The sequence below is a fragment of the Clinocottus analis genome, unplaced genomic scaffold (genome assembly GCF_023055335.1).
Source record: "Clinocottus analis isolate CAN_PGR_092001 unplaced genomic scaffold, fCliAna1.0.p SCAF_13, whole genome shotgun sequence".
Classification (NCBI taxonomy): Eukaryota; Metazoa; Chordata; class Actinopteri; order Perciformes; family Cottidae; genus Clinocottus; species Clinocottus analis.
Genome location: NW_027175854.1, coordinates 16,915,610 through 16,927,719, shown reverse-complemented (window position 1 = coordinate 16,927,719; position 12,110 = coordinate 16,915,610). Strand labels below are relative to the sequence as shown.

The 12,110-nt window shown below is 44.8% G+C and overlaps 2 protein-coding genes across 3 annotated transcripts in view; both read left to right on the top strand.

Annotated features, from left to right (window-relative positions):
- LOC137783613 (tenascin-like) overlaps positions 1-12,110 on the top strand; it is a 30,948-nt gene that overhangs the window by 14,899 nt on the left and 3,939 nt on the right. Inside the window, exons 11-22 of one of the 2 annotated variants that reach the window (XM_068573740.1) lie at positions 1,770-2,042; positions 6,978-7,250; positions 7,506-7,628; positions 8,042-8,185; positions 8,334-8,453; positions 9,140-9,283; positions 9,371-9,504; positions 10,060-10,192; positions 10,866-11,017; positions 11,105-11,201; positions 11,287-11,448; positions 11,771-11,934. In XM_068573740.1, coding sequence (XP_068429841.1) covers positions 1,770-2,042; positions 6,978-7,250; positions 7,506-7,628; positions 8,042-8,185; positions 8,334-8,453; positions 9,140-9,283; positions 9,371-9,504; positions 10,060-10,192; positions 10,866-11,017; positions 11,105-11,201; positions 11,287-11,448; positions 11,771-11,934 — 1,919 coding nt within the window. The remainder of the gene's footprint in view (positions 1-1,769; positions 2,043-6,977; positions 7,251-7,505; positions 7,629-8,041; positions 8,186-8,333; positions 8,454-9,139; positions 9,284-9,370; positions 9,505-10,059; positions 10,193-10,865; positions 11,018-11,104; positions 11,202-11,286; positions 11,449-11,770; positions 11,935-12,110) is intronic. The other variant, XM_068573739.1, reaches the window with a different exon arrangement.
- Positions 3,335-6,115, top strand: LOC137783814 (tenascin-like; the record flags this gene model as incomplete). Its single annotated transcript, XM_068574148.1, has 4 exons — positions 3,335-3,620; positions 4,257-4,529; positions 4,638-4,910; positions 5,721-6,115. Coding segments are annotated over 4 exons (1,227 nt in total), but the record flags the coding sequence as incomplete, so codon positions are not given.

Below are 12,110 nucleotides of genomic sequence, written 5' to 3'. Positions count from 1 at the left end.
TCAAAAGTTAATGGCGCCGCCTCGTGGGCGCCATTAATGCCCCTCGCTGCCGCTTGATGATAAAGCCTGCGGGTCCTGGAAAAGCCGGGATAATCAGAAAGAGAATAAGGCTACAATGGACGTCATTATTTGAATTTAACTGTGCAATATGTTCTTATTTTAACCCAGTTTCTTCTTCACAGGTTGGGTTTTTTCAGTCATCAACAAATCTGGTGACGAATGAATTCATTAACCTGCTTTTATTCCCCGTGTGTAGCAGCTAATCCCACCTCTCCAGACGGGGATTCTGGAGCGGCTCAAAGCCCAGATCCCCTCCGTCCTCTAAACGCCCCCGATACCGCCGCCGTGAGCTCCGGCGCCGAGCCCGAGGGCTCGAGCCCGGACGCACCGGGGGACCTCTCGGTCCGCGTCGCCGCCACCAGCGCCAGCCTGGCGTGGTCGGCGCCCGACGGGGCGTTCGATAGCTTTACCGTGGAGCTCAGGGCTCCGGCGGCGTCGGGAGCGGCGAGCGCTCACGTGACCTCGCTGCCAGGAAGCGTGAGAAACACTGAGATTGAGGGTTTGTCCCCCGCCACGCAATATGAGATCACGTTGCGGGGGCTGGCGGAGGGGAAGAGGTCTTTACCGCTCAGAGTTTTTGCCACGACAGGTACATGGAGCAAATGTTTCCTTTTCTTTTGTAGGCATTCATCTTCATCATCTTCATCATCACATCCATTTTACTTCGAACGCTATGAATATGTCATGGCTGCCAGTCTCATTCTTTGGAGAACAAAGTTGTAACATTTCCTAATTTAAGTAAAAAAATCATTTGATATAGTCTTATTTCATCCAGATTAAGGATGTAGCATTTCAGGGTTAGGGTTTAGGGTTAGGATAAGGGTTTAGGATTAGGGTTAAATTTAGGGTTTAGGATTAAAGTAAGGGTGGGGTTGGGGGTTTAGGGTTAGGATTAGAGGGTTAGGGTTTGGGTTTAGGTTTAGGATTAAAGTAAAGGTAGGTTTAGGGTTTAGGTTTAGGATTAAAGTAAAGGTAGGTTTAGGGTTTAGGTTCAGGATTAAAGTAAGGATAGGTTTGGGGGTTTAGGGTTCGGGTTAGAGGGTTAGGATTAAAGTAAGGGTAGGTTTGGGGTTTAGGTTTAGGACTAAAGAAAGGTAGGTTTAGGTTCAGGATTAAAGTAAGGGTAGATCTAGAGTTTAGGTTTAGGATTAAAGTTAGGGTAGGTTTAGGGTTTAGGATTAAAGTAAGGGTAGGGTTGGGGGTTTAGGGTTCTTGTTAGGGGGTTAGGATTAGAGGTTTAGGTTTAGGATTAAAGTAAAAATATTTCAAGATTCAAATAACCTTTTAGAAAAACCTTTTGAGTTCAAGTCAGAATATTTCAAAATTAAAAGTTAGTTCTAGAAAAAAAAAATTTAAGTTCCAGATTTTAGATTTTTTGTTGTCTTAAATCATGGTTTATTTTAAAAGAAGTATTAAAAGTCATCTCTTTCCTCCTCAAAATAAATATGACTTTTTCTTTTAAATCCCAAATGAATTCCTGAAATATTACAACCTTTTTTTCTTCATTATTCTGACATTTCTGTCGCTTTTCTTCAGAATAGTTAATTAAACCCAGATAATTTCTTTGTCTCACTGTGGCCCAACTTCTCAGTCGTGAGATGAATATTGTAAAAAATTATGCGAGAGTCATTTAAAAAAAAATTTTTTTACAGTCCATCTTGCCGTCCATTCAGTTGACTCCTCCCACTTCTGATCTGTCTGTCTCCCAGAGGCGCTGAAGCCCGCGGTGCACCTCACCGCCTCTGACATTACATGGGACGGCTTCACCGCGTCCTGGACCCCCGTCGGCGGGGAGTTTGACAGCTTTGTCATCGAGGTCACGAACTTGGACAATTTTGAGGAGAGCCAGAACCTCAGTCTGTCCGGAGACGCCCTGAGCCTGGGCATCTCGGGGCTGAACCCCAACACCAGCTACATGGTTGGCCTGTATGGGATGTATCAGGGCTCCTTCCTTGCACCCGTGTACACTGAAGCCACCACAGGTACCTGCAACTCGCAGCGTTGCAGCGTCGCAGCGTCTGTTTGGTTCTCCTTGAACCTCTTAACTCTTTAACTATTTTTGATTTTTAACTTTTCAGTCGGTGTCTGTGAAGCAAACACAGACGCTAGAACCTCTGCAGTGTGTGTGTGTGTGTGTGTCCTCCCTCCTGTCCTCCCCACTCACAGTGGAGCGTCCGCACTTCGCTGCATGAAACCAGAACGACATAATAACCCCATTTCTGTTCTGTCATCACTGTCCAGCTTAACCGACATGCCCGTGATCCATTCTTTACCCTCCAGCCACTGTTTCTGTCCAGCTGAGAGAGGGCGGGGTGATGGGGGGGACTCGTGCCGCATCACTGAACAAAAGCAAACGCCCCTCAAATGTTCACCCTTACCCCCCTCAAAACCGCTCCCTCCATCCTGGTTACCAAAGTGCATGAAGCCCCTCCCCCTTCTCTACCGCCCCCTTTGCATCGTGGTTGAGGTTTGACGCTGATGTGCTGCAATGATTGCAAAAGCAAAACCAATAACTTTCACCCACTTTCACGCCCGTCGCCCCCCCCGCGACAGCGTGACCATCTCATCCCATCCCATCAACACTCGCTCAGTGTGTCATTGATTAACCTTGAGGGATCATTTGCGGTTTTGTGACATTTGAGCTCTGCTAGTTTGCGTGGAATCAGTTTGACGATTCTGATTCAGTGAATGTCCTCGTTTCCTTTTTGACTTGCCGGGTGGCAAATGATTCAATCTTCTTGTCGTTTGTCAAAGGTAAAAAGCTGATCATGTGAAATGGGGTTTGAAGTAACGCCACCTCGTTTCACATCGGAATGACGCCGAGTTTATCTGCTGCATGTTTGCAAGCACCTGACTTTGTCGTCGCATGGAGAACATATGTTTTTACGAGTTTGTTTGTCCCATTCTGCTTTGAAGGATTCATCTCGGAGCAGCTGCATGATCAGAGCTCCCTCCGCATGCATGAAGGAGATATTTTATCCGATTATATTTCTTCCTACGCCACATTGTCACGTTAGAATAAACACTGAGGCCAGTATTCTTTAGCTATTTTCACGTTTTTCTTAATAGCAATGATCAGAATTAGTGTGAAAGTCAAGCAAAACTTTATGCGAAAACATATGCACGCATTTAATCTACTCAGGAATTGCAAGTGGTGAGTGTATAGTTACACATTTTAATGTGATAAATCAAACCAATGAGCTTCCAGTTACTTAGTTCCTCTGCCCGTATGTGTGCTGCAAAATGTTTTTCTTTACTGAAAATCTAATAACGATTTCTCTCTTTAGTGAATGAACCAGTGGTGGGCAATCTTTATATCTCAAACTTAACGTCAGAGAGCTTTTCAATCTCCTGGAACGACACTGAAGGAGAATTTGACGGTTTTATCCTGGAGATAATTGATTCTGATTGGCTGACGGAGCAAAAGGAATATAACGTATCCCACAGTGTAACATCACACGACGTGACGGGGCTCAGGCCCGGCACTGACTATATAGCCTACTTCTATGGGACGTACAAGGGATCCCGAACAAGCGCTGTCAGTATTGTCGCATCAACAGGTATTTAGATTTTTGTGTATTACTAAGAATAGGGGTCATATTTATGGAAGCCCATTTCCGCCACAAAAAAAAAAAATTAGGACCAAAACAAATAAAAAAAATAAAAAAAATTAGGACAAAAAATAAAATAAAATAGGAAACAAAAAAAATAATAATTAAGCTTAACAAAAACAAGTCTACGAAAAAAAAAAATTTTTTTTTTTTTGGTCCTAATTTTGAAAAAAAGTCAACGAAAAAAAAAAATTGATAGATTTTTTTTTCGGGGTCCTAATTTTGAAAAACAAATCTTCCAAAAAAAAAAAAAAGTTTATTTAATTTTTTTGTCCTAATTTTGAAAAACAAGTCAACGAAAGTTGATTGTTTTTTTTTTGTTTGGTCCTAATTTTGAAAAAAAAAATTACCCAAAAAAAAAAGTTAGTTCATTTTTTTTCTTTTTTTGCTCCTAATTTTGAAAAAAAGTCTACGAAAAAAAGTTAATTTTTTTAATTTATTTTTTGGTCCTAATTTTTGTAGTTTTTGTTTAATTTTTTGGTCCTAATTTTTTTTCTTTGTGGCGGAAATGCGCTTCCATACATATTAGTTGTTTTCATGTCAATAAATGAACGTATTTTATATTTTTCTCTCCCCCCCTTGTAGCCGAAGAGCCTGATTTGTCCAGGCTAGTTGTTTCTAACATTACCTCAGACAGACTGTATCTGTCATGGCGGACAGGAAAGAAGGCGTTTGATAACTTTATAGTAGAAGTCAGAGAGTCTGCTTTGCCCTCGCAGGCAATGGGGCGCTCTCTGGCCGGAGACGTGCGCTCCACGGTCATGGCCGGGCTCAAAGCGCGCACAAGCTACAACATAAAGCTGTACGCCAGCGCCGGTGGCCAGAAAACACAGCCCCTGTTTGCTGTAGCTACAACAGGTATCCCGCATTACATGCATTATTCTGTTGTTGTTGGCATTGCAACCACATTGTGATTTAACCAGCGCGACGTAACTGAAAAAAAGCCGTGCTCTTCTTTCTGTTCAGAGGATGTCCCACAGTTGGGGCCCGTAGCCGCTTCGCCTGCGAGCCCACATAACCTCAGCTTGTCCTGGAGCGTCGTGTCGGGCCACTTTGATGGCTTTGTTGTCCGGGTCAGTGACCCCGAGCAGCAGTCCGACACGCTGGAGTTCAGACTGCCGGGTGAAGTGCGTAACTTTACCGTCTCTAGCCTGATGGACGCCACGGGCTATGATATCGAACTGTACGGCGTCTCTCACGGGCGCCACACTCCCTCTGTGTTGGCCCACGCCGTCACAGGTACTACGTATTTTACTCATGTCTAAAACTCACAATTCTTGGAAGAGTTTAGCATCGAAACTTAGTGGCTTTTTGAGGAATGTCTCCTGCTATCAGCTCAAAATATTTTAATGCATTTCAAGCTTTAGCGCCCCGGATAAGAAACGCTGTGAGAGCAAATTTTACATGCATCATGAGCACTTATTGTTATTAATAGAACACAGTATATACTATTATTAGATTATACTTAATAATGCATCAAAAGCTAGTGAAGGAGGGGTATTTTTAAGTCGAAGCTTGAGCCTTTTTATTCCACTGCATTTATTTGACAGCTTCAGTTACTTCGGCATTATAACTGAAGCTATCCAGCAGTGTATAGAGGACTTAAGTAAAGTACATGAGGACCTGTTCTCACTTAATTTCCACCACTGGATGAACTTAATCCAGCAGTTGTAGAAGAGCGAGAATTAGATCTAAAAGCCAGAATTGTGCCAAGATGCAGTTCCACTAATGGCCACTAGATCCCAGTGTTGACCTCAATAGTGCTCAAAATTTTGCATTAGTAAAGAGAGGTTGCATCCATTTTCTACAGTCTTAAGTTTACAAAACTTTATGATGCATGCAAAATATGCCCTTTGTGTGTTCTGGCTGTTAAATTTAGGTTGATATTACTTATTTTTGCCTTCTGATAACACTGACGGGAAGAACAGATTTTATGATATGCTTTTGCAATCTTTGCACACATTATCCTCCTGACGGACTCTTGTTGCCCCTCCCACACAAACACACACTCAAACACACACACACACACAAACCTCCACTCCTCTCCAGCTCCTCTTCCTAAAGTGGAAAACTTGACCATTTCCAACATAACCCCCTACGGCTTCCGTGTGTCGTGGGAGGTGAAGCAGCAGCAGCAGCAACAGCAGCAGCAGCAGCAGCAGCAGCAGCAGCAGCAGCAGCAGGAGGAGGAATTAGCACCCTCTAGTGGCGGCTTCAGCCATTTTCACATAGTGGTGACTGACTCTGGCTGGCTGCTGGAGCCTCAGGAGTTCACTGTGCCAGGAAACCAAAGTCACCTGGACATCTGGGGCCTCATCACCGGCATAGGCTATGAGGTCAGGCTGACCGGGGTGTCAGAGTCGGGGCTCCTCTCTCGGCCTCTGACGACAGTGGCTGTGACAGGTACCGCTCACAGAGCACCGCGAGGCCCCTCCTCTTACTAAAACTACTGTACGTGTGTGATCGACCAGCTGACGCTTCGCCATCACAACCTGGCTGGTCTATTATACACAAGCTAGTATGATCTAGATAATCAGTTTTCTCCTCGCCAGGTTTGGATGGTGAGGCTGCAGCTCGCTCTGATACCTTGACACCTAACTCTAACCCCTAACACGACTCTTTTCCAGAACAATCTCACTTTGTTCCTCTTCCTCTAAGCATTTGCTTTGTCAGCGGGAAGTCGAGACGTGACGCTCCCTCCCGTTTCTTCTGTACCTCCCCGAAATATGAGCCATTCTGTTTTTCATATTTTCAAACGTGTTTTCCTTCGGTTTTCTGATTGGCGTCTGAGGACGTCTTCTTTCACCATGCCGCTGCCTTTTCTATTTCTTTACCTCAAAATCAGATGCGGGGAAAACACTTCAATGAATCGACAAGACATTCTCAGCATGAAATGTCCGTTGATTTAACTTCTAACGTCCTTTGTTTCGTTGTCTTTGAATGCACTGAATGCCTTGAAGACGCATGGGGACCTCGTCTCAACCGGCGTTTGACGAAATCCGTCGAAGCGGGTCCCTTAGAGCCTTTTGGATTAAGGAATGTGACCCTGGTTAACTGGCGTAAATAAACATGTACCAACAACAAAAAAAGCATCTTGATTTTTTTAATCCATCCAAGCCTTTGCTGCCTTGAACTGATTCACACTAACGGACGCCCGAGCATGGCCGATGCCGAGGCGGCTGGAACGTAACCTCGTCTTCCACCTGGGAACCTTTTCTCGCCGACTTCTTCCGTACTTCATGAATATTGCCCGTGCGTCGGGGTGGAAGAAAACAAACCGCTGTGTCTTCCTTGTGTCTAACCTAGAGGCGGAGGCGGAGGTGGAGCATCTCTTCGTCTCGGACGTCACGCACGACGGTTTCCGTCTGTCGTGGACGGCCGACGAAGACTTGTTCGACCGATTCGTGATCAAAATACGAGACGGCAAAAGGTTCGCTCACCCTCGAGAGTACAGCGTCCGCGGCACCGAGAGAACCAAGGTTCTGACCGGACTCATGAGCGGCACCGAGTACGAAATCGAGCTTTACGGCGTCACGCTGGACCAACGCTCGCAACCTATTACTGGGGTTGCTCAGACAGGTATACGTATGGTGCAGTGTGTATGTGCAAAGTGTGCCGTTTTTAAACTAACAACTAAACTTCTGGGTGTGACGTCTGCGGAGAACTCCAGAACTGAAGTCCCACTAATCATCTTTGGCCCTCCGGTTTAAGCTTCACTCCATGTCTGACCTTTCGGATCCTCCAAGCGTCTTGTGCTCTTGCGATGTTCCTGGTTGTCGTCACTTTAATTCTCCTCATTCTCCCCCCTGTGCACATCCACTCATACTCCACCAGGCCTGAGCACTCCCAGAGGACTGATCTTCTCCGAGGTGACGGACTCCTCGGCTGTCGTTCACTGGTCCATGCCGCGCTCCCCAGTGGACAACTACCGCATCACCTATGTGCCCTTCGAAGGAGGTGGGAGGTCAATCAGTTGCTGTGTTGCCGCAGAGATTTTGATTGAGTTGCATGGTTCAGCAATAACTATCGGCTAGATTTGAGTTATTTATTTTTTCGGATGAATCCTCTTGACTTTTCTCGATGGTCCTCTTGCACCGAGATGAGGATGGTGTTTGTGTTTTTCTCGACAACTATTGGACAGATTGCCGTGGAATTTAGTAGAAGCACCTCCTATTAACAATAATACATATAATAATCTAAATGTATCGCCAGGAGGCACAATACATATATAAAGTACCAAAGAGCTACACTAGAGCTTTGTTGTGGGGTACACTTTCCGATGCATCAACAAATGTATTATTTTTTTTTGTGTAGAACCCCATCTTTTACATATTTTACGATGGTTTAACTTGTGTTGTACCCTTCCACAGGAAGCCCCCTGGTGGTGACCGTGGACGGCGACGTGTTCGAGGCGTCGCTGCCGGACTTGATCCCGGGGAAAGTGTACCAAGTGACTGTGAGCGCTATGAAGGGTCTCGAGGAAAGTGACCCCAGCACTGACACTGTAATCACAGGTTGGTTTTCTCCTCCTTCTCCTTTACAACACTTCTGTGTCAGCCTTCCTTGACTCGCACTGACGTTGGCGTCGATTTCCCGTGTGTGTGTGAGTGTGTGTGTGTGTGTGTGTGTGTGTGTGTGTGTGTGTGTGTGTGTGTACTGCAGCTTTGGACAAACCTCAGGGTCTTACTGCAGCTAATATCACCGACACCTCAGCCCTGCTGGTGTGGCAGCCGTCAGTGGCCACCGTGGATGGCTACGTCATTACTTACAGCGCGGATTCAGGTTTCTATTTTCTACCTTTGCTCACAAACTACCGTTCAAAAGTTTGGTGTCACTTAGAAATGTCCGTATTCTTCAAATAAATGCACTGATTTAAGATGAAGATACCATTAAATGAATCAGAAATGCACTCTGGACATTGTTAATGTGGTAAAAGACTATTCTAGGTGGAAACGTCTGGTTCTTAATGAAATATCTACAGAGGTATATAGAGGCCCATTTCCAGCAGCTGTCAGTGCTCTGATGGTATATTGTGTTTGATCATCACCTTAGAAGACTAATGGATGAGTAGAAAACCCTTGATACACCTGGAAAACCCTTGATAACCCTTGTGCAGTGATGTTACACAGCTGAAAACAGTTCTGCTGTTGAGAGAAGCTATAAAACTGGCCTTCCTTTGAGCTAGTTGAGTATCTGGAGCATCACATGTGTGGGATCATTAAACTCTCAAAATGGCCAGAAATAGAGAACTTTCATGTGAAACTCTCCAGTTTGTTCTTGTTCTTAGAAATGAAGGATATTCCAGGTGAGAACTTGAGTATTCTTGGCTCAACATGCTTACTTTCTGTTCACATGAGTGTCCCTCAAGTATGGCAGTAGTATCTGGTATTATACATAGTCATATTCAAATCTCCCAAATGGAAACGTTTCCATTGGTCACCCTGTTTTTCTTCCACATTGCCTGCCAGTGTCCCACGTGGTGGAGCGTGTTTCTGGGAACACGGTGGAGTTCGAGATGGACTCCCTGGTCCCAGGAGCCCGTTACACCGTTGGAGTCCACGCGCTGAAGGACGCGCAGAAGAGTGACTCGACTGTTACTGAGTTCACCACCGGTAGGCTTGTATTCATGTCGTATACGTGTGATGATGATGATGATGATGACTCTCGTGCATTTGAATGAAGCGCGGCGTATCTTTCAGGTGTGGATCCTCCTCGTGATCTGAAGGCTGTAAACATTCAAACTGACAGCGCGACGCTGACATGGAAACCTCCTCAAGCCGCCGTGACCGGTTACACGCTCACCTTCTCCTCACCTGCTGACGGCACCATCAGGGTGCGTTCAATCAATCCATCAATCGATCGATTCGCTAGTTTTCTTCTTGTTTAAACCCCAAAGTCAATTCAACGTTACTGGCGACCATTTCCTAACTTCTTGGCAGCCATTGTTCACCATCAAGGACTCACAAGCAAATACAAATGAAGTAAAGAAGTAGGAGGAGTCTCTCAACACATGAAGGAAAAATTCATCCTTTAGTTTATCTCAAACATTCAGCATCAGCACATCTGGAGTTAAAGGAAAGGGGCGAAAAAATGTAGTAAAAGTACAATATTTACCTGTATAAAGATGTATAAAGTATCCTAAGTGTAATTACTCACCACTGTTATTAGTATTATTAACAAATACATACATACACAACAAAAGTAGACGATATTTTTACTGTGTCAAACATGTTTTGAGTCTTTTTTTTTGTAGTTTTTCTTCCTAAAGTAAAACTTAAATGGTTGTTACAGGCGTAATGAGTGCACATATTGTCGTTGGCTCTCCATTGTGTTTTTGCTCTTTGTAAATGTGTTGTCTTGTTGTGTGTGTGCGTGTGCACGGATGCAGGAAGTGGTGCTCAGCCCGACGGCGTCCTCTTACGTCATGGCTCCTCTGACGGGCTCCACGCAGTACGACGTGAGACTTCAGGCCATCGCCGGACCGCAGAGGAGCCGTCACGTGACTGCCGTCTTCACCACAGGTAGGGAGGTGCACACCTGCGAGCGCACAACTTTACCATATATGTGTAGTCTATTTTTGAGAGGGTTTTTTTTTAGAGCAAATTTTAGTTTTGAGAGGGTTTTTTGTTAGAGAATTTTTTTTTGAGAGCAGATATTTTATTTAATAGTATTTTTTTTAAGAGGCTTTTCTTTTCTTTTTTTTAGCAATTTTCTTTTTTTGCAAATTTTTTTTTTCAGTTTGTTTTCTTTTGGAGCAAATTTTATTTTTGAGAGCTTTTTTTTTTTAGTGTTTTTTTTAAGAGCGTTTTTTTTTAGAGCAAATTTTAGTTTTGAAAGCATTTTTTTTTTGTGCGTTTTTTTTTAGAGCAAATATATTTTTTTGAGAGGAAATTTTTTTTTTTTTGAGGGTATATTTTTGGAGAGATTTTTGTTCTTTTTTTTAGAGCAATTTTTGGGATGAAGAGCAAAGATTTTGAAGAGACAAACTAGAAATTTGCTCGGGTAAAAAAGACACAAATCCACCTTCATACACTTTGTGCTTATCGTTCCTTCGGTCTGAGCTGCTCGTCTCTTTTTCACATTTTTCTCTTCCCAATGTCCTCTCTCTCCCTCTCTCTCTCTCCTACGGCACTGTTCACTGTCTTGAAGGTTTTTAATCTGTGCTGATGATGTGTTTTTAATCTGTGCTTCCAGTCGGCCAGCTGTACCGGCGCCCTCGGGACTGCGCTCAGATCTTCCTGAACGGCGAGACGACCTCCGGCCTGTACACGGTGTACGTGGGCGGCGAGGAGCGGCAGTCCATCCAGGTTTACTGTGACATGACCACTGACGGCGGGGGATGGCTGGTGAGTGACTCAACCTGCTGGATTTTCAAATTGAAACCGTGAATCACGATTATTGCGACGCCGTTGGTGACGCTCGGCCCTCTGCAGGTTCTCCTCAGGCGCCAGAACGGAAAGCTGGAATTCTTCAGGAACTGGAAGAACTACACCGCCGGCTTCGGCAACATGAATGACGAGTTCTGGCTGGGTGAGAGCTTTTCTTATCCCCCCTTGTCTCCTTGCCTCCTTAGCTCGGCTCCTCCGCCAACTCACACATATCCAAACTCTCACAGGTCTCTCCAACCTCCATAAAATCACAAACTCCGGCCACTACGAGCTGCGAGTGGACCTGAGGGACAACGGGGAGTCGGCCTACGCTCAGTACGACAAGCTCACCATCGCGGAGCCGAAGACGCGCTACAAAGTCTACGTAGGGGCGTACAGTGGAACAGCAGGTTGGGTCTCACTTTGAAGGACTAGCTTGATCTTTTTGAGGTCTTGGATCTTGTTTTTTTTTGAAAACATTACAGTCCTGGTTGATTTGACGACACAATTTACAAAGCGGTGTCCTTTGTTGCATCTTAGAACATGTAAATATGGATGTGTGTTAGCTTTAGTAGGTGGATTTTGTTACTTTGAGCCAGGATAGCTGTTCATGCTAAGCTAAGCTAATTATCTTCTGGCTTTAGCTTTGTACTAAAAGTCTTATCCTTCTCAAAATGTATCTTCTGTTGAATGAGATCAGCCGTTGACGTGAGCTGTGTTCTTCCCGCCCAGGCGACTCCATGACGTACCACCAGGGCCGACCCTTCTCCACCTTCGACAACGACAACGACATCGCCGTCACCAACTGCGCCTTGTCGTACAAAGGCGCCTTTTGGTATAAAAACTGTCATCGTGTCAACCTCATGGGAAAATACGGTGACGTCAGTCACAGTAAGGTACGTGCCGTCAATGTCAGACGACTCCTTTCTTCTTCGTTGAAGTTTTAATCCAACATTTCTGACGGTCATTGAACTGCAGAATTCCCGCCATGTCTTTTTGAGGGTAGGCGTGTCTTATTGAAGGTGGGCATGTCTTAATGTAGGTAGGCGTGTCTTATTGAAGGTGGGCGTGT